At 39.5% G+C, this 23,030-nt stretch overlaps 2 protein-coding genes across 3 annotated transcripts; both read right to left on the bottom strand.

Annotated features, from left to right (window-relative positions):
• Window positions 1–1,198: 1,198 nt before the first annotated feature.
• On the bottom strand, window positions 1,199–3,901 carry LOC143887278 (protein IQ-DOMAIN 17-like). 2 transcript variants are annotated; one of them, XM_077391387.1, is made up of 5 exons: window positions 3,166–3,901; window positions 2,826–3,083; window positions 2,495–2,734; window positions 2,266–2,409; window positions 1,199–2,172 (listed from the first exon to the last, which is right to left on the bottom strand). In XM_077391387.1, exons 1-5 carry the CDS (start codon window positions 3,289–3,291, stop codon window positions 1,372–1,374), a joined length of 1,569 nt encoding a protein of 522 aa, XP_077247502.1. In that variant the 5' UTR covers window positions 3,292–3,901; the 3' UTR covers window positions 1,199–1,371. The 2 variants fall into 2 exon arrangements, with proteins under 2 accessions (XP_077247502.1, XP_077247503.1); XM_077391388.1 differs by having other exon boundaries at window positions 2,826–3,080; window positions 3,166–3,896.
• A 15,346-nt stretch (window positions 3,902–19,247) lies between these two features.
• LOC143887277 (uncharacterized protein At5g39865-like) lies at window positions 19,248–20,472 on the bottom strand. The gene has a single exon (XM_077391386.1). The coding sequence runs from the start codon at window positions 20,392–20,394 to the stop codon at window positions 19,429–19,431; it is 966 nt and encodes a 321-aa protein (XP_077247501.1). The 5' UTR covers window positions 20,395–20,472; the 3' UTR covers window positions 19,248–19,428.
• Window positions 20,473–23,030: the final 2,558 nt, after the last annotated feature.

Here is a 23,030-nt window from a genome sequence, read left to right as displayed (position 1 = left end):
AGGCTTAAACCTTCAGTGCTCTGCACTCCCTTGTTTTGATAATGGCACTGCATACTATGTTAACCTTCAGAAATTTTGAGTGGTTGTTGATACTTGAGAGTGAGTGTCTTGGAAATTGTAACAGCTTTTAAAAGCTGAGGCTTCTGAACACATCCCTGCCAGCTCTATCTGGAGATTCCATTGTCATTTGGTCGGGGAATCAAAATTCCATAGAGAAGCTGCAGTTGTTCTTATGACGGTCATTGCAAACTTTAATATTTGGTTAGTTGGTTCTTTAACTCTCGCATACACTTGCTGTGGGAGGTCCATTGTTTTTTTTTCTTCCCTCTCAAAAAACTGTTCACATCCCTCCCCTTCCCGGAGATTCCATTGTCAATTAGTTATTTAGTAGAGGCATCTTAACCGCATTGGGTAATAAAGGAGCCTTCATTTGATCGACTTTGACCTTTTCTCTAGGCTTCGAACTTGCAAGCAGTGTTTTCCCCTCCAGGGAAGCAGGGACCTAGCCGAAGATGTCTCCTTCTTGTTGGAGCTTGACTATGGAGCGAGATAAGAGTCGATTACGCTTCCTATGAGTCTATGACTGACATCAAGTACACGTTCTTTGATTAAATGATAAAGGGTAAGGATTTTAGCAAGAAAAGCACTGAGAGGCCTTTGTTTTTAATCAAGGGATAGGTTCATCGTTCCATGTTGGTGTCCACAGACATTGTACGTCTCATGATGAACCACGAAATCATACGCTACCTACAAAGCTCATAGTGGCTTCACTATCAAAACGATAAGTGTTTACTAGATTAAATAGTTGATTAGCAATTTAATTAAAGTTTTAATTGGACTTTTAAAATTGCCCTAACGATGACTGAAACGAATATCCAAAATCTTCTATCATTCCCTCTCGAATCAAAAGTTTTACCTTCTATAACGGCTCGTGATATTGGCGCAATTTTTTTCTTAATTTGCTTGAGAGAGAGAGAGAGGCCATTGATATTGGTGCTGCAATGTTCTGATAATTGTACTAACCCACTCCAAAAAAAATCTCAAAAGCCAATTAAAAAAGAAAAGACAAGGTGGGTCTGTGCAATTATCAAAATATGTCAGTGCCAATAAAAGTAGCCTTTAGGAAATCGTCACAACCTGTTTTTGGTAGGTAAGCAAGCTGGGATTGGACCACCCACGGTCCCATGACCAGTTATGATAAACTCTGCAAACATGGTTAAATAGTAAAAAAGACAGTGCGAGTTAGTGCAATCATCAAAACATGGTATTGGGAATCAGTAACGTTCATAACATCTCTCTCGCAATCATATCAGTTGGCCTTGGAACCTCTCTCATACAACATAATACATTGAATAAAATGGCCTCCCAATCTTACCTCAACCACCTCCGAAATTCCGTGGAAGAAGAAGGCGAGACTTCCCCAGCAAGACTATCAGTATAACAAGAAGACTGAAACTCCGCCCCATAATGCCCACATTGTGCGCTCTTAAAACTCGGGCTACTCAACCCTTGACTCGGACAACAACTCCCACCACCACCACCACTCCCACCATCAGGAGCCGCCGGATACGAAAGCCGCTTCTTCACCGAACCACCCCTTTCTCTCTCCGGCGTCGAAGGCCTCTGTCTCGGTGCGCTCTGCGACCTAACCCTAGCCTTCGCAGACTCCGTCGCCGCCATATAGCTCGGAATCGGAGCCACCCCAACACAATCGGCGCCACCACCTCCGGCCACCATTCCATGGTGGCGCAACCCGCCATTATTATTATAGTAATAAGATGAGCTCGGCGTGTGGGGTGGCTGAGTGGTTTTGTCTTTGTCTTCTCTCATGCAACGAGGGCTCGCGGAACGGACATGAATAGGCCGGGTTTTGGACGGAGATGGTGTGATAGGGGAGGAGATACTGTGGTGGGCCCGGTGGAGTGGGGAAGGGATGGAATATGAATTGGGTTGGTTTTGTATTGGTTGTCTTCTTATGTGTTTTGAGGATGAATATGAGAAGGGTCTAGCAGTATCAACTTCTACGGTTTTGATTGGGTCTCTTTGATCGGTAGAAGCTCTTCCTCTGCTCTCATATGATCTTGTAGTCATCCAACGGTCTAGCCATTTTGGTGGCTCTTCGAGTTCATAATCTTCCTCCATACTTAATGGGTTCCTTCCCGATCTCCATATCTTCAAATTAGTAAAGAAAAAAAATTGCAAACATAAGCTCACAAAATGATATTGAAAAATAAGAAAAGCAGATAGAGATAGTAAGTTAGTAACCTGATGAGAGAATGCATATGAAAGGGCCTTTTCTCGTTTTATAGCAGCTTCCTTTCTGCTCTGTAACATTGCTTGGATTTCCTCTAGAGTATGTGGTCGATCGTCCCAATCTTCTGTAATACTAATTCCATCTCTCGATCTCGACTGTTAAAAAAATACAAAAAACAAAACCCATCATTAAAAACATGAAAGGAACTAAAAAGTAAGAAACTAAAATAGTGTTACTCACGATCGAATTCCTCTCAGTCATTTCTTCAAGGTATCGAGACTGCCCTAAAATATCACTGAGGGAGGACATGCTACTCCCCTCGTGCGAGAGCCTCATACGTTGATCTCGCACACGTGCCTGCACACGAACCAGAGCTTGCATACACCGTAGTGTCATCTTCGCTTGTTTCCGAACATTATGTCCTCTCACCAAAGCTTGCAACTTTACAAGCCCCTTAAGCGCACGAAGAGCCCTCCTCGCCTACATAACAAAATCAAAATCCATCTCTTCCACTTGTATTAAAAAAACAAAACCCAAAACAGAGAAAGAAAGAAAAGAAAGACCCAAATACCAAATATCCTCTAAAAGCCGTTTGAATAATAACAGCAGCATACTGTTCTCTAACAAAATTCGAAGGCCTCGTTAGCCTTACAACCTCCACCGCGGCTTGGGCGGTGACCACCGCTGCCTCCGCCGCCGCCGCCGTTGCAACGGCCACCGCAATCGCATGCCGTTGATCTGCAGTTGCAGAAACAGAGAGCCTATTCGTCTTGATCTCGTCGTGATTCGAGGGTTTACGAAAGATCCATCTTCTCTTTTCCTTTTTCTGCTAAGATAGAAAAGAAAATCTCAATTAAACTAGAATGTGTGTTTTTTTGTTCTACAAAGGTTAAAATTAAATGATCTCTCACCTTTTCGTCTTCTTCTAATTCCTGTTCTTCTCTCCTCTTATTGCTCTTGTTTTCAGTCTCTTTAGAAGGAGATCTAAAAGCCCTTTTCACTACTGTTAACCAAGAGGTACCACCTTTCTTTCCCATGGAAAATGCAGCATTCACAGTGAAATGAAATGAGAAGATGCAGAGAAGGAGTTTATGTGATTGGATACCGTGAGGATGAGGTCTTTAATTACAACGAGAAAGAATAGATAGGGAACAGGGTCTGAGAGTGAAAAAGAAGGAGACATATTTTTTCTGTCCGTTAGGAGAGTACAAAGCTCCATTACAATGGCAGCGTGCTGTTCTTTTCTGGGTATAGGAAACTAATGGAGTGTCAGAAAGAGAGAGAGATTATAAAACTGAAAGGGGTGTGAAAATAGAGAAAGAGAGCATCTCGAAAACTTCGAAAGTAGAGAAATTGAGTTAGGTGCATGTTGCCGTTGCAGAAACCCTAGAGCCTTTAATGTTCATGGCTTTTTGGGTGAGAGCTCTTTCCTTTTAAAGCTACCGTTATACAGCTTTCATGTGCTTTTGGAGAGAGATAAGGGGGTGGTTTTGGAGTTTAGATTTTTTATTAGATTTTTCAGTTCGTCATGGTCTTACTCCTGTCTCGAATATCTCCCACCCACTAAGCAATTTTAATGGGGATTCCGTTTTGGGAAATGACGACGTGGCTTCGTTAATGTTAGATTGGTCAAACTGTCAAAGTCTCGAACTCCATCTCATAAATCAGAAGAAAACGACAATAAATGGTGAAAAATATGAAATAAAATTGAATCAGATAAAAAGACAAAAGCCTGGCTGAGTTGACTCGTCAATGAGTCGAACCGACTCAGATAGCTAAAAAACAAACAGCTCATGTGAATCGACGACCAACATTGCAGCAGTGTGACTACAAGAAATTTTGTGAATCTTGGGAGACTAAATCCTTTGGCCTTTTAAGAACTGAAACAAGAGAGTAATGGATATGATATATCTATCCCCTTTTCTTTCCTTGCCACCCCTTTCTAGTGTTAAGGTAGTATGCATAAATACAGTAGGCTCATTAGCCCATTAGGGGTGGCCCGGGAAAGAAAAGGTAACGAATATATATCACTTCCCTAGGATAAAGAAGTGTTCCTGTTTTTTAACTTTTTCTCTTTCTTGGTCTTTGTGACGATAATTAAAGTATCTGACACGGGTAGCAGAGTCTGTTAATTTCTTGGGGCCCAGTGATTAGAAGTTCACAACTATTGGACGATCCTAGCCATCCGATTATAAGAAGTACCATCGAATTTTCAGGAGCTGGACCATACAGGTTTGGTATTACTGTAGTCTAGGATTCCCCCATTTGTACTGTGAAATTGGGCATTTCTCCATTGCTTATCAGTTTGTTTTGATTGTGGTTAAATTTAGTCATAGTTCTTTAAATTGAGAAATTATAGTTGAAACTTAAGAGCTTGAAATGAAGTTTTTCTAGTGAAGTTGCAAGCGGCTACTCCTACTTCTTGTGAATTTATTATATAAACCGGTAAAAATGCACGTGAATACATTTCACGTGAAGTTTATTATATAAACTCCTACTTCACGTGAATACATGTCGCGTAAGAATAACCACAAATTAAGTAATAGCCTAAAAATAGTAGTAAAACTTACAGAAGTGAACTCTATGCATTCAGATAGGCATAAACAGAAATAAAAAAATTTTATGATAAAGACCATTTGGCATGGGAATTGGTACAAACATTTAGCATAAGTAAACCGTAAGACAATGTGATTAAGAAAACTTCACAAAGAAAATTTATATTAATTAACCTACAATAAAGTTGAGAGCGTATTTCTTAGATGGATACATATAAATAAAAGAAAAAGAAATAAATCGAAGAGAAAATATAAATATTGGCGTATAAATAAATAAAAGTAAAATTTTCAAAAGAAAAAAAGAAGAAGTATGAGAGACATAAATTTGCAAGTCACTAATAACTAATGATGTGTTAATATGAAGATGACAAATTAAGAAGAAAGTAAATGTAAACTATAAAATATACCTTCTTAGTTTTGCCAAAAAGTAGAGTTTCACAATCATTCATTGCCAATGCATTGACCAATTTTCTATCCCCTTCTGGCAGAGATTGAACTGGATCTATGTCAATGAATCTATGTCACTGAGATATAGTACCAATTGTTGACCACCTCAACTCAAGCCGGGTTGTTTTGGATGTTGAGAAGCAATAGTGAGTCACCAATAATCAGTTTGTAACTCACAATCAGTTCTCAAAATCCAAACCAAACAGGGACTAACAATTAACAAAGGGAAATGTTATCAGCACTACTATATCTTGATGATCACACTCCTCACTTTATTAAAGTACGGTATGGCCCGCACCATAGGATTATCCAAACCATCTATTGTGGACTGTGGAGACAATTTCAGTGTTGAAAAAAAAAAACACATATACAGAACTTCTTCAAATGGAACCCAAATTCGCGTTTTGGGTCGGGTCGAGTTGCCCGACAGCCCAACCCGACCCGACCCGATTTCCAATTCTGGTTGATTTTTCCCAACCCAACCCAACCCAACCCAACCCAAATTCGGGTTGAACCCGACCCGCGTGGGAACATCCAAGTAACAATAATGGTTTCAAATTATACATAGTGCTAATGTCCTCACTACCATATTTTGTAATGGCACTACTCACCGTATTTTGATGATCACACTCCTCACTTTATTAAAATGTACGGTATGGCCCGTACCATAAGATGATCCAAACCGTCCATTAGATAGGCCATTGCCTACATAGGTAGTGCCCCAAAAATAGTTTTCATAGGTTGATCTGAACCCTCCAATCTATAGATGGTTATAGGTTGATCCAAACCGTCCATGTGATGGAACACAACATCAATCGGTTATGCCTATAAAATCATTTCCATAGGTTGATCCTAGCCCTCCAATCGATATAGGCTGATCCTAGCCCTCCAATCGATAGAGGTTTCCATAATTGTTGTTCCTCTTAAGGTGCCCAGAATCTGTCAATATTTTGCAAGTGTCCTGCATGAGTATTATCAAGTAGTTCTTTCGTCATTGTCATATGTCTTTACCTCTTCTTGGTACTTTTTTTTCTGTAATTGTCATAGACAGGTACTCGTGTCGGTACTTTTTTTATGTAGATTACGATTTTACCCTAAAGAAAGTAAGTAATATCATAACGTCTTATTCAAGAGAATAGGCATAGTACTACTAGGATATAGATGTAATTTTTGGCAAAGGGTGGAAGAAAATAACCCAAGATTTTGCCTTTATATATGTGGATGTAGATTCTGATTTTACCCAAAAGAAAGTAGGTAATATCATATCGTCTTATTGAAGAGAATAGGCATAGTACAACTGGATAGTACAGCTGGGATATAGATGGAATTTTTGGCAAAGGGTGGAAGAAAATAACCCAAGATTTTGCCTTTATATATGTAGATTACGATTACGATTTTACCCTAAAGAAAGTAGGTAATATCATAACGTCTTATTGAAGAGAATAGGCATAATACAACTGGGATATAGATGGAATTTTTGGCAAAGGGTGGAAGACATTAACCCATCATTTTGCCTTTATATATAGTAGTTAGATTAGATTAGATTGTGTGGATAATTTAAAGGAGTCAAAATATTTGTGGTTTCCTTTTCTCGAAAGCTTCTTGTCAAGGTTCAAGATGTTACTTGACAATGTGTTAAAGGAATGTTTTCCATATTATAATGCGGATGGAGTCAACATGAAAAAAAAAACATCTTTAAGAGGCCTCGCAATGGGGACATGGTTTGAAAGTCAGTCTCATTGAGCAATCTAAAACATGTAAAGAGAAGACTCGGAAGTGGATGATCAGGAAAATGAATAATCATTTGCGTTCTAGTCTTCTAATCAAATGGCTAGAATGTTAGAATTGTAATGCGAAAATAGATCGCTATCTCCGGTCATGATAATCAGATGCAATCTGCTGGCGTTGTAGGTAAACCAAACGTTGAAGATGCTCTCGACAAACACGGGACCGAGTCTAGAGTAGTCTTCAAATCCAAGCCTTTGATCAATGGAATCACTTGCTCCAGAGAGAAAACCCTAAACTTAATCTATGTTGCTTTTATTAATCAACTACTCTTTATAAGGTAATGGACTAGGGTTAATTTTGCTATTGGACTAAACTCTTACTAATTTGGGACTTAATGAGAGTTAGCCAAAAAACCCAAAAAAAAAAAAAAAAACATATAAGTCTTCCCTAATTACTAGGCAAAGTCAATGTCAACCACCTTAATGGAAACACATTTCCAGCATAGAAAGGTTCAATTAGATTGATTTCTTTTACTTCGTGAGAAGGATTTGGGTAATGGTGATACCATAAGGGTCTGTTTGGATGCTTAAGCATTCGTTTGGGAAGTAAAGTCTTTGGAAGGGGGCAGGATTTTGGATGTCATTTAAACCTTGTGAAAACCATGAGCTTTATTATGTTTGGATGCAAGTTAACCAGGAGAGAGAGAGAGAGAGAGGATTACCTATGAAATCTTGTCTTTTTGAGATATATCATATGGAAAAAGAAGTGACGCCATGTCACCATACTTGCAATTATTACACCTTTTTGTTGTCTGGTAATCTCTAAGGATTTGGGTGTTACATTGACAAACAAACAAACCAAGTAATCCAAAACGTGCATATTTTTGCTTAGTGAATGCTCAAGGATCCCTTAAACTCATAACTCTTCCTCCTTGACGTCTTCAAAGTAATCAAATTTCCACTCTTAAGAGTTGCATAATGAATCAAGCTCGTTCTCAGTAGGCTAGGAGGGGAAAATTTTCTGTTTTCTGTACAGGTTTTTTATCCTAGGAAGAAAGACATCTTTTTTGGGTTGAAACTAAGGTCTCGAATCAAAAGTATAATTGTGTTTTCAGGTAATTTACTAGGATTTTAGGTAATGAGGCCTAGGTCTTTTAGAAAATACTTTTTAGGATTTTTTGTAATGAGGCCACTTCTCACCCTCTAATCAGTCATGTGCTCCACATGGTAACGAGGTACGTCACTTTTGCCCGAAATTAATAATGATTTTGTGCCATTTGGAAAACAGTGTGAAACAATATATAAAGCGTGAATAAGGGGTTAAAGTCATCCTCACTTTTTCATTATTTCCGTTCATGTCCCACATTCCAGCACTCTGATTTTCTTTAGGGGTATTGTCGGCATTCATGTTGGGCAATAAATACCCTAGCCCGCAAACGTCCAAAAATAATGCCCTTAATTTTGGTTTCGGTAACCGTTTCGGACCTCACCGAAAACCAAAATTTCGGACCATTTGGTTTGAAATTCCGGATCGAATCTTCAAAATTTTGAACCAAACCGAAATTCCCAAATTTCGGCCGAAATTTTGTAATACTTTTTTTACAATAAATAATGGCATTTAATCGAAATTTCGGACCGAAATTACCGAAATTTCAGACCGAAATTTAAAACCATGGTTCCATCACATGGACGGTTTGGATCAACCTATAACCCTCTATAGATCGGAGGGTTCGGATCAACCTATGAAAATTATTTTTGGGGCACAACCTATGTAGGCAGTGGCCCATCTAATGGACGGTTTGGATCATCCTATGGTACAGGCCTTACCGTACATTTGTCTCGGCCCTGCTCAATTTTGCAGAAGTATATTTGTCATCCTGGTCACTTACTTTGCCCCTAGAGAACATCCAAAAGTTATCGCTTTCGTTCCCAACTTTTGCTTAAATTCTTTTTACATCCTATTGTATTTTAGGAAAAGTTCCTTGTGTGTCCAATTTTTTCTGGCTATTTTGTCAATTCCAATGCCATTGACCCTTACATGTCCGTCCAAAGACTCCAAACGAAACCCTATTATCTGCCCGTTTGGCATTCGCTGGATTCCCTTCTTGAAAACTCCACTGCTCTCAACCGCCTCCTTTTTACCGCCTCTCCTCTCAAAATCTCGTCACATGCTTTTGTTTTTGCTTCTCTTCTATGTCCTGCTCTGGGTATCATTTTATCTTTGAACATAAATATATTTTATTTTTATTTTTCATTCATTAATGAAGAAGACTGGTAAGAACTATATATGGATTCCAAACCGGGCTATTCTCCCTCCGGCAAACGAACCAAAGATGAGTTTTCTTGCTTCTTTTTGTTTTCCATTTTTTCCCTTTAAATGGATGGATTTTAATTAGGGATCCTGAGTTTTGTTTTGGTTTTTAGGATGACCAAAGTTTAGGGGATATCTTCAAAGAGGGATTATTAATTATTTTTTTGTAGGAGGATTTTGATTGTGCGTTTTTCTCTTCTAAAAGAGGATTTCGATTTTTCGATTCTTTTTAGCTTTTTCCTATCACAAATTTTGGTTCTGGATGTTCTTTTCTTCAGTTTCCCCGAACAGGGTCTTTTATTTAAATAGATCTCTAGAGTCTTTCATCAATTTCTTCATTATGCCCTGCCAGTTGTCACCAAGCAAAACCTAAAAAAACATACTACAACCCTTCATCTCCTTCCCAAACCCATTTCAAGGTAATGTGAGTTAGTGTTTTATGAAATCTCTCATCGGATGCCTGTCAGTGTTTTATGAAATCCCTCATTGGAATGTAAACACTTGGACAACGATGATTTCAGGTTATACATCGAATCCACGGGTTGATTTTCACGAAAGCTCATTGTTGGGGCTTTTGGATTATTGGAATTTTTTTGGAAATGAAAAATATTTATAGAAGTTATGACTTCTTTGTATGCACAAAAAAGATAACTCGAACCGATCCTAATTTTTAATTAGAAAGAGTTTCAATGTATGATGATTTCCTCTAGATCAACTATAATCATATCATTTTCCTAAAAATTGTGGGAAGAAAAAAGTTCTCAAAAAAAAAATTCCCGTCGATAATGTATTTCTTGTAATCCAGACATGGCCAAAATTCTCTAAGATTGACCAACCGCTGAACATTATGGATGCGTGCTGATATGCTTGGCCGAACCGATCATATCCGTGAGACAATGGATTTAATGCTATGTTTTCTTCTCTTATGAAATTCAATATTAATGCGTCTCACATCAAAATTAGTTGAAAGTTTCGATATGCAAATTAAGTGTTTGAACAAAATTTATCATTTTATAGAGTGCTTAAATGATATGTTTATCCTTTTCTTTTATTATACCTTATGCTTTCGTAGTAGCATTTATGAATTAACTTACTAGAAACAATTTTCAATAAGTAAAGGGCGTGTTCGCAACCATAATTTAAATGGCTTCTGCCCATTTTGTAGGTGCTCGAATGCAACGCAATAAAATCCAAAAAAGGTAGTTCTGCAATCTGCAAACTAGACCCGCCAAGCCCATTTCTCCAAACTCTACGTTTAACATGTATAAAGGATAACGACATTCAAGCCATTTTTTCCAAAAAAGGATGAGAATATGAGGCATGATTAGGAGTCACTTACTTCGATTATCATAGATCCATTTCTACCCGATTCTACACAACCAAAATCTTTTTAGCAAAGGTGATTCTTCAAAATATGGGTGGGAAAAAGACTCCAATACGCTTCTGACATGATGACAGTAACGTCAATCATTATCTTAAAGCAGAGACTGTTAGATCATTGACAAGTGAAAGTATTTTTATGTACTTAAGATTCTGGTGACGTACTCTAGAATCCGGCGGCATACTCGATATGTTTGGAACAAATATTTGAACCTAAAAAATCCAACAGTGTACTTGATATTCCGGCGTCGTTCTCGATATTCCGTCGGCTTACTGGATACGTTTGGAACACATGTTTGAACCCAGAACATTCGACAGCGTACTCGATTTTCCGACGGCGTACTCGATACATTTGGAACACATGTTTGAACTCAGAAAATTCGACAGCGTACTTGATATTCTGACGGCGTTCTCAGCCAAAAGAGACGTGAGAAATAATAAAATATTCAATAACGCAGCCATTTAGAGCCAAAAGAGATGTGATAAATAATAAAATATTCAATAACGTCATCGTTGCATAAACTTGTCTTTTTTTTGACTAATTACTCTGTCTATTTCTTTTACAGGATGACCTATTTTTGTTCTTAAAATATTTCATCACCTAAACTCAGTTTACATTTTTCTCTTATTTTTTGAATGCACATATTTTAGATGTAGGCTTTAATAGCACTGCCTTATGTTTGTTTTGTTTGTTATCACAGTAAGCTTTATTTCACTTATCAGGAAAAGATCAAAGAGGAACGCTAGCGTCAAGCGAAAGCTTCTCCCAAAGGCGTTTTAAATGCACTTTTCTCGATGAGCTTATTTCATCAATGACATTGCAAAAATCAGAAGCTTTGACGACAGACAATGATGCTTCATGAGTAGGAAAAACTCGCAATAAAGGAAATGGGTGATTCTCAGACCAATTTCAAATCAATATAAAGATTCTGTAATAAATCTTCAATTCTCCTTGAAAAAATTAAATCCTATTAGGGCCCGTTTGGATGCCGAAAAGATTTTGATTTGGATTTCTCACATTTGCAGCCCTTTTTGCAAATTCAATGGGTTGCCTTAATAAACTCTTTTTTCGCTCAACACCTGAAGCAGTGAATATATTGTTTTTTAAAAAGCACATTGTCCAATAAAATTCTGACTGTTTTGAAGCGGCTCACAACCAATTGACTTACCATTCCTCAAACTTGATATATTTATACGGAAATGAAATCACTGTTGCAATCTTTTGATATTCCGCGAAAGCTTCTTGTCTTTTAGTATTTACTAGTTAAGTGAATGTGAGCCCGGAACCATTTATTGGACCCATTTGAGTCCAATAATGGTTCAATGAGTCGAATAAATAGTTCAGGGCTCACATTCAGTTATCACAATCCAAAACGAAAAGTGGCTAAGTTGTTGGAGTTGGTGTTACTTAATCACTTACGTCAACAGTCCCCATCACATGTGGCCCCTCTCGTTTTTGGGTTGGCTGGATTTTCAGTATCAAGCAGGCAAGCAGCTGTTGGGTAAACATAGCGTTGAATAATTATGCTAGAACCCACCTTCATCACTTTTAACACAAGAAGAAAATATTCTTTCCCGCTAGAGTAGGGTGGTGGTCACAGATGGAGAGAGAGAGCAGGCAGTGCGGGTAATAAGGGTTGTCGTAAGGGTGTCAACGGACCCACTTCGGATCAGATTATGGGTGGTGTAGGTCGTAAGGGTGTCAACGGACCCACTTTGGATCAGAATTCAGTTTCATTAAGCCTAGTTCAAATATGAACCACTTCTGGTAGTCCCAAGCTCGCTAAGCTAGACCTGGCAAACGGGTAACCCACGCAGGTTAGGTTGGGTAAACCGGCGGGTAACCCAGCAAATACATATTTAATTTTTTTTTTTTAAAAGAACCTTTTGCGGCAACGACGATTTGATTGGACCATAATCCCATAGAAAATTAACCGCATAAATCATACTCATAATCCCATTTTCTATTGTATTACAAACCCATGTCATACAAACACTTAATAGTAGTATCTCATATGTACACTGGAAGTTTACCACCCCTGAGCTTCTTCTTACACATTGAATTTTACAAAACAAGAGGCCAATCCCACATGTAACCCCTCACGCTACACGGGTTTAACTTTAACCAAGCAGCACCTTGTAATTGTTGCTAGAAAACAGGTAAAAAGAGACCAATCCCACATGTAAGACACAAATAATCAAGTCTTAAGCTCTTAACTGACCACAAAAAATGTGTCTGTATTCTGTGTCTAGAGTTATGCTTTGAGAAAGTTTGGAAACTGTAAGCCACGCAATTCCACAGACTAAGAAGTACTAAACAGCCTTATTACTTTATTCTTAACTATGTATACAAGCATGTGTAATTACATATGCCAGTAAGCATGTACATGTGAATATGTATGTGCATATTCTACAAGTCCTCATGTGCGTGTGTATGGTATACATGCATACCGACGTGTAGGGGTGCCATTTTTTTTGCCGTGTCTACACTAAGCCCTTTTCATCGAAGAATATAATTTCTGAAGAGCAAAAAACAAGAACATATAATACTCTATGAACTTACTCATTTTTGCATTCTGATATTTTAAATGGCTTTATAAATGTAGAAGATGCCTAAACCAAATTGAGCAAGAGCCACTTAACATGTTGCTAATGAGGGAAACTGACCCAAAAAGGAATATAGTCTGGCGCTGAAAAGGATAGAAAGAAACTAACCCAAAAGGATAAATATATGTTCTGCAAAATTACCGGTGGGTAATTTTACACACACACGCACAGCTAATTTTTAGAGCCACGTGGAATGCCGTACTTCAATTTAGGGCACGTTTGGCTACCATGAACTTTTTTTCATGATAAACCGGTGGCACCAAACTGTGGGTGAGGGGTTGGGCAGGTGAAGTGGCTAAAAATCAGAAAACAAAATACAGGAAACTAGGCCTCCAAGTTGTGAGAAGGGGCTAAAAATCAGGAAACAAAAAACAGAAAACTAGTGTCGAAGTGGCAAAAAATCATAAAACAAACATCGGATTTTGAGTAGAGGTCTCCATTTGGGGACCCCGATTTATCATGAAAAAAAAATTCATGGTAGCCCTTAGGCTCTCTTTCTTTCAACTTAAATTTTATGCCGGTTTTACGGGGAAAATGGACGTAAAATTTGTTTTACACCCATCTTACGTAGGGATAGTTTTAGGTGTAAACCAGGAGTCAATACTTGAAGCCTAAAGACCAAACAAAGTATATAATAACATAAGCTCCATAAGCAGGCCAACACCAAAGATTTATGTTCTGCCAAATTCCAAATCCTACAATCCATTCTACACATAAGTACCTATATTCAAGCTCAAACATACGCCCACTAAGTCCCTAGAAGTCAAAGCACAATCGAAGTCTACAATTAGGCCAATGTGCAGGCTTAGCTTCAGGACAAGCAAGCCCATGCTCAAGCCAATGCCAAATTCCATACTAAGCCCAAGTCCGTCGGTTCAAACTTTCAACACAACTCGCTTTTGATCCTACTCTTAAGGCCATGCAACTCCCAATCCCTGCCCAAGACCTCCATATCAAGATTAAAACTCAATCCTAAGCTTGAACTAAGTCCAAACCCAAAGTCCCAAACCAAACGCCAAAAATCACTTGAAGCTTGACAAAACCATTGGCCTACTCCCAAAGTAAACTTTTTGCCAAACTCGTGTAAAGTTGAGTCCAAGGCTAATCACATGTCCTTGCCAATATACTCAGGCCTAAGCCCAGTCAATCACCTCTGCTTCCTGAATAATCTCCAGAAACCACTGATAGCAGCTCCCTCTCAAGCTTGACAAACTCTTCTCTTCCTTCTAACCAAATCACTTGACGTGATACTAATGAAATTTTAAGTGCAGACGACAGCAGATTGATGAACATTTGGGTGCATAGACTGGAGGAAGGTAAAGCAAAATTATAAGTTCTAATAATTAATTAAACTGGTCCCATAAAAAAAAGTTCCTATCCTTAGTCCAGAGCCGGATATCCACATGATACCAAGGAGAGACACAATTGAAAAAGGAGGATGCATCTCAGCACTAGTGAACACAAGTCTCAACACCAGGGCTTTTATAGTTGCATGACTTCTATTGAGAAACTTGATAACCGTTTAAAAAATAGATAGGCAGACCAATAACAACAAGAATATGTGTTGAAGTGGAGTGTGACACCCCCTTTCCAGATCATTTAGAAATCAAAACACCATCTGGAATCCACTTCCAGCCAGTGGAATGCGATTGGAAACCCTCCGCATGTGTTCACGGCAAGAATTTCAACCACTCAACCACAGCATGCTCAAAGAATGAGAAGCAAGAGAGCAAGAAACCAGAAGCATCCATAAAGATATAATGGAGACCTGTTCTAAAGATGTCGACACCCAATCTGTCAAAGCAGACAAAGTACAGGAAGAAATGAAAAGCAACCCATAAAATAGCCCTCAGGTACCACATCGCCCAAGCTCCCCAACACAAAGGGGTGTCCCACCACACAACCCCTATTCTATTCTAGGTGACATGGAGGAAGAGGAAGAGGAAACCCCAAACTCTTATAAGACAGAATCCAAAAGAAAAAAAAAAAAAACTCCATGATCTCACCTCTCATGAGTCAGGAGTACTGCCAATGACTTGGTTAAATATCAGGAGGATTAGAAGGGCCCTCATTACCCTCATCAGAACACTCAGCACACAAAGTGCCCCAACCAAGCTCCAACATCCCCATATATGATGAACAGCTTTGGATTCTGGAATGTAAGGGGCCTTGGCTCCAAAACCAAAAGAGAAGAGATTAGAAATCTCAAATCTCATTCTCAGAGAAGAAATTCCCCTATTCTGTCTTCTGGAAACAAAAGCCTCACAAGAAAATGCCCCTAAATTCATCTCTAATATCTGCCAAGACTGGAATTTCCAAGGAAATTACACTTCATGCTCCCCCAAGGCCCGCATATGGATTATTTGGAACCCTCGTGCTGTAAAGGTCATAATCCAAAATGAAACCTCAGTTTATTCAAAGCGATGTGGAGTCCATCAAACGAGATACAAATTCACCCTATCAGCCATCAATGGCATGAACAAAGGTATTGAAAAAACTCTTTGGGACAGTCTCCGCTCCATAGCGCCCCCCCCCCCCCCCCCCCCCCAAAAAAAAAAAAAAAAAAAAACACACACACACAAAACAAACCCGCCATGGATCATCCTAGGAGACTTCAATACGATCAGATCCATGAGGAAAGAAGTGGGGGTGCTGATCAAATTCAGGGAGACATGAATGACTTCAATGATTGTATTGATGACTGCTCCCTCACAGATCTCCGATCAGTGGGGCAATGTCTTAGAACAACAGCACTAAATCAGCTAACTTGAAGCTCAGAAGGCTTGACAGAGCCCTAGTGAACAAAGAATGGCTCTGCAACTTCCCAAAATCCTTTGCTGATTACAAAAATCCTGGGTTCTCTGATCACTCCCTGATTATTGTGAAAATTGAGGAGTATAAAGCAGGGGAGAAAAACCTTTTCGTTTCCATAATATGTGACTTCAAGACACCACCATTTATGAAATAGTGGAACGAGCTTGGAGCAAGGAGATAAAAGGGAACCCGATGTTCAGAGTTCAGAATAAACTCAAGGCAGTAAAAGCAAGCATCAAGAGGTGGAATGAAAATATCTATGGACATATAGACATCAAAGCTCCGCTAATCAGAGAGCAGCTAGAAGACATCCAAAGCAGGCTTGCCAAAACCCCCCACAAGGAGGAGCTGTGAAAAGAAGCAGCAACCACCAAAGAAGAATTCCTCAAGATTGCCCGTCAAGAGGAGGCTCTTTACAGGAAAAAATAAAGGATCGATTGGCTGAACTTGGGAGATTCAAACACTGCCTTCTACCATTCAGCAATTCAAGCAAGGAGGAACCAAAATAATATCCATGGGCTAAGCAATGAAGCTGGAGACACAATCACTGACCCTGATCAAATTGAAAGCACCATGATCAAATATTTTCATGGTATCCTCAACAACTATGAAACCACCACAGAGAGCTCTACATCCCTGGGCCCATACACCATCAAACCAAAGAGGAAGCAAATGATCTTTACAAAGGAGGTCACTGGAGAAGAAATAGAGCTTGTCATCAAGACTTCTGATGGGAACAAAGAACCCGGCCCGGATGGATTCAATGGCAAATTCTACAAATACTTCTGGTATCTGATAGGTGATGACATAGCTGAAGCAATCCAATACTTCTTTCGATCCGGAAAACTCCTCCCTGAGGTGAATAACACATTCATCTCTCTCATTCCGAAGTGCAACACTGAATGTTCCCAGGATCAATTCAGGCCCATTTCCCTCTGCAACAACCTATACAAACAATCTCAAGGATCATGGCAAAAAGGATGAAAAAAGGTCATGGACAAAATTGAGAGTCCATTCCAATTGGCATTCATCAATGGTAGAATTATCCAAGATAATATTCTGTTGACTCAAGATTTATGCCACAAATTCAACCGGAAGAACATCAGTAGAGCAATGTGCATCAAATTGGATTTGAAAAAGGCTTTCGACAGTAACTTTCAAAAAAAACAAAGGGCTTTCGACAGCTATTCAAAAAGAAAAAAAGAAAAAAGAAAAAGAGGCTTTCGACAATGTGAACAGACAAACCCTCCTTGGTTTCCTGAAAAAGATTGGATTTAATGACATGGTGCGGGGGATTCAACAATGCATCACCTCTCCATCCTTTTCAATTCTAATCAACAGCAATCCTCTTGGATTTTTCAAATCCGCCAATGGTCTCAGACAGGGAGACCCTCTCTCCCCCCCTCTTTTATTTATCAATGGAAATGTTGTCTTCTATCTTGAAACAGCAAACCGGAGAGGTTTGATTTATACACCATTCTCTAAGGGCAACCTTAAGATCACTCATCTCCTCTTTGCTGATGATGTAATGTTTTTTGCAGATGCCACCTTAAGAGCTGCAAAAGGGATCATAGAGTGCCTGAATTTATTCAAAGAAAGTTCAGGGCTGAAAGCAAATCTTAACGAGAAAGTTCAGGGCTCAAAGCAAATCTTAACAAGTCAGAAATTTTCTTCCCAGGCACAGATCAGCATCTCAAGGATAATATCTGCAACCTTCTCAACATAAAAGGTTAGCTTCCAATCCGATACCTTGGATTACCACCAGACTCACTGCCAGAGAATGCCAGCTCCTTCTTGGAAAAATCGACAACAGAATTTCAACCTGGACAAATCAATATTTATCCCGACCTGGCAGAATTGAATTAATAAAGACAGTTCTCCACTCATTTCAAATTTATTGGTCATCGGTTTTCAATCTCCCAATCGGAATTCTGGACTCAGTAGACAAACTTTGGAGGGACTATGTCTGGTCTGGAAGTGATCTTCACAACAGATATCACACCATAGCTTGGTCCCCCTTGTGCAAACCAAAGACTAAAGGAGGAGTTGGTCTAAGAAGATTGTCAGATACAAACAGAGCTTTCAACTAAAACAACTCTGGGGAATTGTAAGTGGACGAAGATTTCCACGAGTGCAATGGTTCCACAAGAAATAAATAAAAGGCCAGAATTTCTGGACTTTAAAACTCCCACAGTCAGTATCCTGGGGAACCAGAAGTGTATTTCTAGCCAGGGAGGAAGCAAAAAGATATATTTGCTATACGGTAGGGAACGGAAGAAACATCAATTTCTCGACGCACCGATGGCATCCAAACGGCCCCATAGAGTCCCAAACATCCCTGGGGAGGATCTTAAACATAGCATCACAGCAATCCACCATTGAAAGCATGAAAAATGATGGAAGTTGGGATCAAGTTCTCAACAACCAACACCTCACAGAACTAAGGAACATCCTTATCTCCGGCCTCCTTCATCTTAACGACCGAGATCAAATCATTTGGAAGCCAGAATCAGATGGAGAGTTTGATTCAATTTTCTTTAATAAATAAGCTTTGCACATCATTATTTCCATCTTGCATTTACATGTGTAATTTAAAGAATTAATCTTGGAAAACATTATGAGGTGAACTATGTGGTCTTGGTCCCATGCCAAAGGGGCATCCCATGCATAAGATAAATGAACTACAAAAATCAACAGTTAGTCTTTTCTTTGCTAAAACCTAAATGAGGATTCATGGATCGAAGGGCTAGGATAATCAATGAAGGTGTTCCCAAAGGAATTGGGTAGACGTAGGGTTGTCGATCTGATCAACAGATCTGATCACATCCACATAGCACAATGGGCCCAAAAAATGCATGTTAGGAGAGGTCTTGTTAGCATTTTTATCATTTTCCTTTCTTCATTTTATTGGTAATTTGATCTCAAGATAAAGGCAAAAAAGATAAAGAGTGTCCATAGCTAAGAACAAGGACTTAAAAAGTGTTGAATGGAGATGGGAAAGCTCCAATTGACATGTCTGATTAGCCCGAAATTCTGAAAACTATTACCATTCAAAACTCCTTAACATATATAAACAGACTGAAAGGAAAATAGAGAGAAGAGTCTAGCTAGGAAAGAAAAGAGTCAGAAAATAACGAGAACAAAAAAACAAGGGAAAAATATAGTAGCTCTCAAATCCTAGCTTAACCACCAAAAACAAAAACAGAGTAAAAGAGAAAGCTAACAAATTTCCATTTACTGAAACAGACATTGAAACAACACTGGTAAGAAAACCCCATTTCACTATCATTCGCGCTCAAAAGAGTATTAGTATCAAAAAACAGAAAGAGAGAATCAACTGCAAATCGGGCAGAGCACTAACCCATTCTCATTACAATCCGGGCACCTCAACACCTTCTTCCCATCTTCCTTCACAATCTTACAACTCCCACTGCACCGAAAACAAGGCAAAAACCTCACCCCTCCACACCCATCACAAACAACCCCAATCCTACATTTGGGCAATCCTTCAACAAGCTGAGAAAGACCCCCTTCTTCATGAATCCTCAAAACCTCCTCAGCTCCCCCAATATCCCTCCCCCTCACAAAAACCCTAGGAACCCTAGCACCCACCTTCCCATTCATCAACTCTCTCAATTCCTCTCTAAAACCCGAATCCATCGAAACATCCCTCTCAATTATCCTCACCCCAATCCCTTCCATAACCGCTCTCACCGCATTACATTCCTCAAACGTCTTTCGAATCCCTCTCAACGTAGTCGTATAAATCACCACCGCATTTTCCCCACCCAAAGGACATCTCTTCTCAAATTGATCCAGAGAGTAGCAGCATCTGGACGGCTTAAAAAGATCAGTTTTTTCACCATTCAATGGCTTCAGAACATTAAAATTAGGTAAGGTTGGAGAAAAACCGACAGGCCGGTTCGCGTTCTCCTTCCCGGTGATTTTAGGCCTAGAGATTCGAGAATCGAGCTCGGAGACAGTGTGGAGGAGAGATGATTTAGGAATCGGTGAGAATCGGAAGGAATCGGTGTCGAGACCCGCCATGAGTTCCCACGAGTTGATGATCTCTGGTGACTCGGAAGGACGTGGGCTTGGAAAGAGGGAAATGGGGCTGAGTCCGGGTTTAGGAGAGTTGGGTTCGGTGGACATGGATTGAGGTTGAGGGGAGTCTAGGGTTAGAAGGCCATAAGTTGTTGAGGTGAGAGAGACGATGTGGTGGCTAACGAGTCCTCCTGGCCCACTGAGTTTAACGCCTTCGTCGTCTTCGAAGAGGTGTGAAGAAGCTGCGCAACCCATCTCCGAAATCTGACCTTTGAATTCGATCGAGCGGGTTTATTTTATTTTTTTCAAGTTTGAAATCTGGAGAGAGGATTTTGACAGTAGCTTTCTACATGGGGCGTGCGTAGAAAGCAGTAAAAAGATAAAAACGGGTGGGATTTACAATTTAACGGTGAATGTAGAATCAGAGATAGGGATTCAAAAGATGCGCCTCATTTCATTAATGACAGCCCTTTTAGAAATTTATTAACTAAACTGTTTGCCACTTACTAAGCTGGTTTCACCGGTAGAGACGCTCTTTCTCATTTAAACACACCATGTCCACCAATGAAGTTATTAAGAGGGGATTGGAGAAAGCCAGAAGGCGCTACAGGTTCCCGGTTCAGACGAATTCAAAATCAAAATGATATATCCTCCCCTTTTTCTTCCTTTTCCCCACCCCTTCAGTGTATTTATGACTCTTTTATAGTGTATAAAAGAGTCATAAATACACTGAAGGTGTGGACAAGGAAGAAAAAGGGCGAATATATCACTTCCCATTTTGAAGTTGTACTGGCTAGTTTTTCTTTTAGATTTACTAAGGACCGTCGCTGAAGGCATTTCGTGGATGGGCTTTTGAATGTGAGACCAGTTTCACAGGCCCAGATTTTGTCCTATTTTTTCACCTCCTTTTCTTTCTCAGCTTCTAGTGCATTTATAAGTTATAACTAGGGTTGCAACTTGGGTCAGGTTTTACCCGGCCCGCATCAGCCCTGGCCGAAAAAAGCATGGGTCGGGTTCAAAGTGACCGGGTAAGTTGTTGGGCCGGGTTTACTTTTCCAGAGCCCGAGTGATTCCCAGGTTGGGCCGATTTTAAAGGTGGAAAACCCGCATTTATTCCTTTTTTAATATTATAAGTTATAAATAATAACATTGATATGGGTAATTTAGTAATTCTCATTTTTCATCTCACCAAGACAGTAAGAGTGTAAGACACGAACGAAAGAAGGTCTATTTCTCGCATTTATGCCTCAATTGCCTATTGCTCTGATGGCCATCGAAGTCATAAGAAGGTCTATTTCTTGCATAAAATAAAGTTCTTTAATTTGTTTACAGTGGCATCTTTACTCTTATTTGATTGTCCATTTTATTCATGCTTTCCATTCATGTACATGTTTGTAGGATACATATCAGTATATCACCACCACAAAAATAATTTTATGTCATTCTCTATAGGCAAATAGAGGCCATGACTGCATTCTTTTTTTATCGAACCTCAGAACCTGTGTTTTGCATAAATATTTAATGAGTAGTGTTTAAAAGCTTACAGATTAGTCTGGCCACTAACGAGTTCATTGAGAATTATAAAATGTTTAAATCATACTTTGTCTAATCATATCACTTATCAGCATGTTTCAATCAACATGTTAAAATCATGTTTAAAGTGGGTTTAAAGTAAATTAGGACAATTTGGAATAAAAAGGAGGGTATTGCATGAAGTTGGAGGCAGCAATGCGAAAAAAGCCGACCCGACCCGAGGTTGTTTCTTGGGTAGGGTAGGGTTCTAGAAAACCCGACCCACCCGACCCGAGTTGCAACCTTAGTTATAACTACTCTTTTACACTATAAAGGGGTGGTCCGAGAGAAGAAAAGGGGTAAATATATCATTCCCGGCCTATAAGTTTGAAATTGCCATGGCCCCACCGCAATTTGGTGAGTTTTGTTTTGTCTTGGATTTACTCTTTGGGGTTTCTTAAACTGAAGTATCACCGGCATTTAAACTGGTGTAATTTAAACATGTAAATTAGGGGTTCTTATATGAGGGATGCCCAAAGCGGCTAAGTACAAGTGGGGCTCACTTGTTAAACTATCCAAATCGTTTATCTACTATGCCTTGTTATCAATTGATAGACCTGGCAAAATGGGACCCGTACCCGCGGGTATGGGTACCAATTTCAATACCCGCAAAAAAAAATACCCGCACCCAACCCATACCCGTGACCCGCGGGTGGGTCTGGTTCAGGCATTAGTGCCTGCGGGTTACCCGCCATTTGGTTTTCAACTTTTTATTCTTAAGGCCTAAACACTAAACAGTAAAAAATAGACTATGTGGGTGGGCCAACAAAACAAGTCAAAAGCAATCAGACTATGTGACTGGTATCTTTGGTTGTACCAAAACAAACACTTGTTAAAGTAAATGACTGTTGTTGGATTAAATATCAAGGCATGTACATTCATTGTACCACCTTTATGTATTCATACACCCATTCATCATATAATTTCTTTTGGTAAATATATATATAATTTCTTCTTTAAATTTGCCGGGTTACTCGCGGGGATAACCGTACCTGCCCGGGTGGGTTCCGGGTTCATGAAAGGCTACCCGTACCCGCGCCGGTATTTCTTACCTATACCCGCAGGTTCTCGTACCCGCGCGGGTTACCCGTTTGCCAGGTCTATCAATGGATGAGCCATGCATCAAAATCCATTCCTATCGGACAATTCTAGCACTCCACTCTGTGTCTGTTCGAAGGATAATGAGAAAAGAGATGTGAAGTCTCTCTGACCTTTGAATTTTACATTAAAAGGCTCAAAGGGTGGGCCATAGAATGCACATTTTGCACGCGATGAGTACTGGGCAATGGGCTGTAGAGCAATAGAGTCGTATCTGGCAT

This window comes from Tasmannia lanceolata, unplaced genomic scaffold (assembly GCF_043159265.1).
Source record: "Tasmannia lanceolata isolate RefF3 unplaced genomic scaffold, GAP_Taslan_0.1 ptg000012l, whole genome shotgun sequence".
Classification (NCBI taxonomy): domain Eukaryota; kingdom Viridiplantae; phylum Streptophyta; class Magnoliopsida; order Canellales; family Winteraceae; genus Tasmannia; species Tasmannia lanceolata.
The sequence above is the reverse complement of the archived record's forward strand: the minus strand, read 5'-3'. Positions and strand labels throughout refer to the sequence as shown.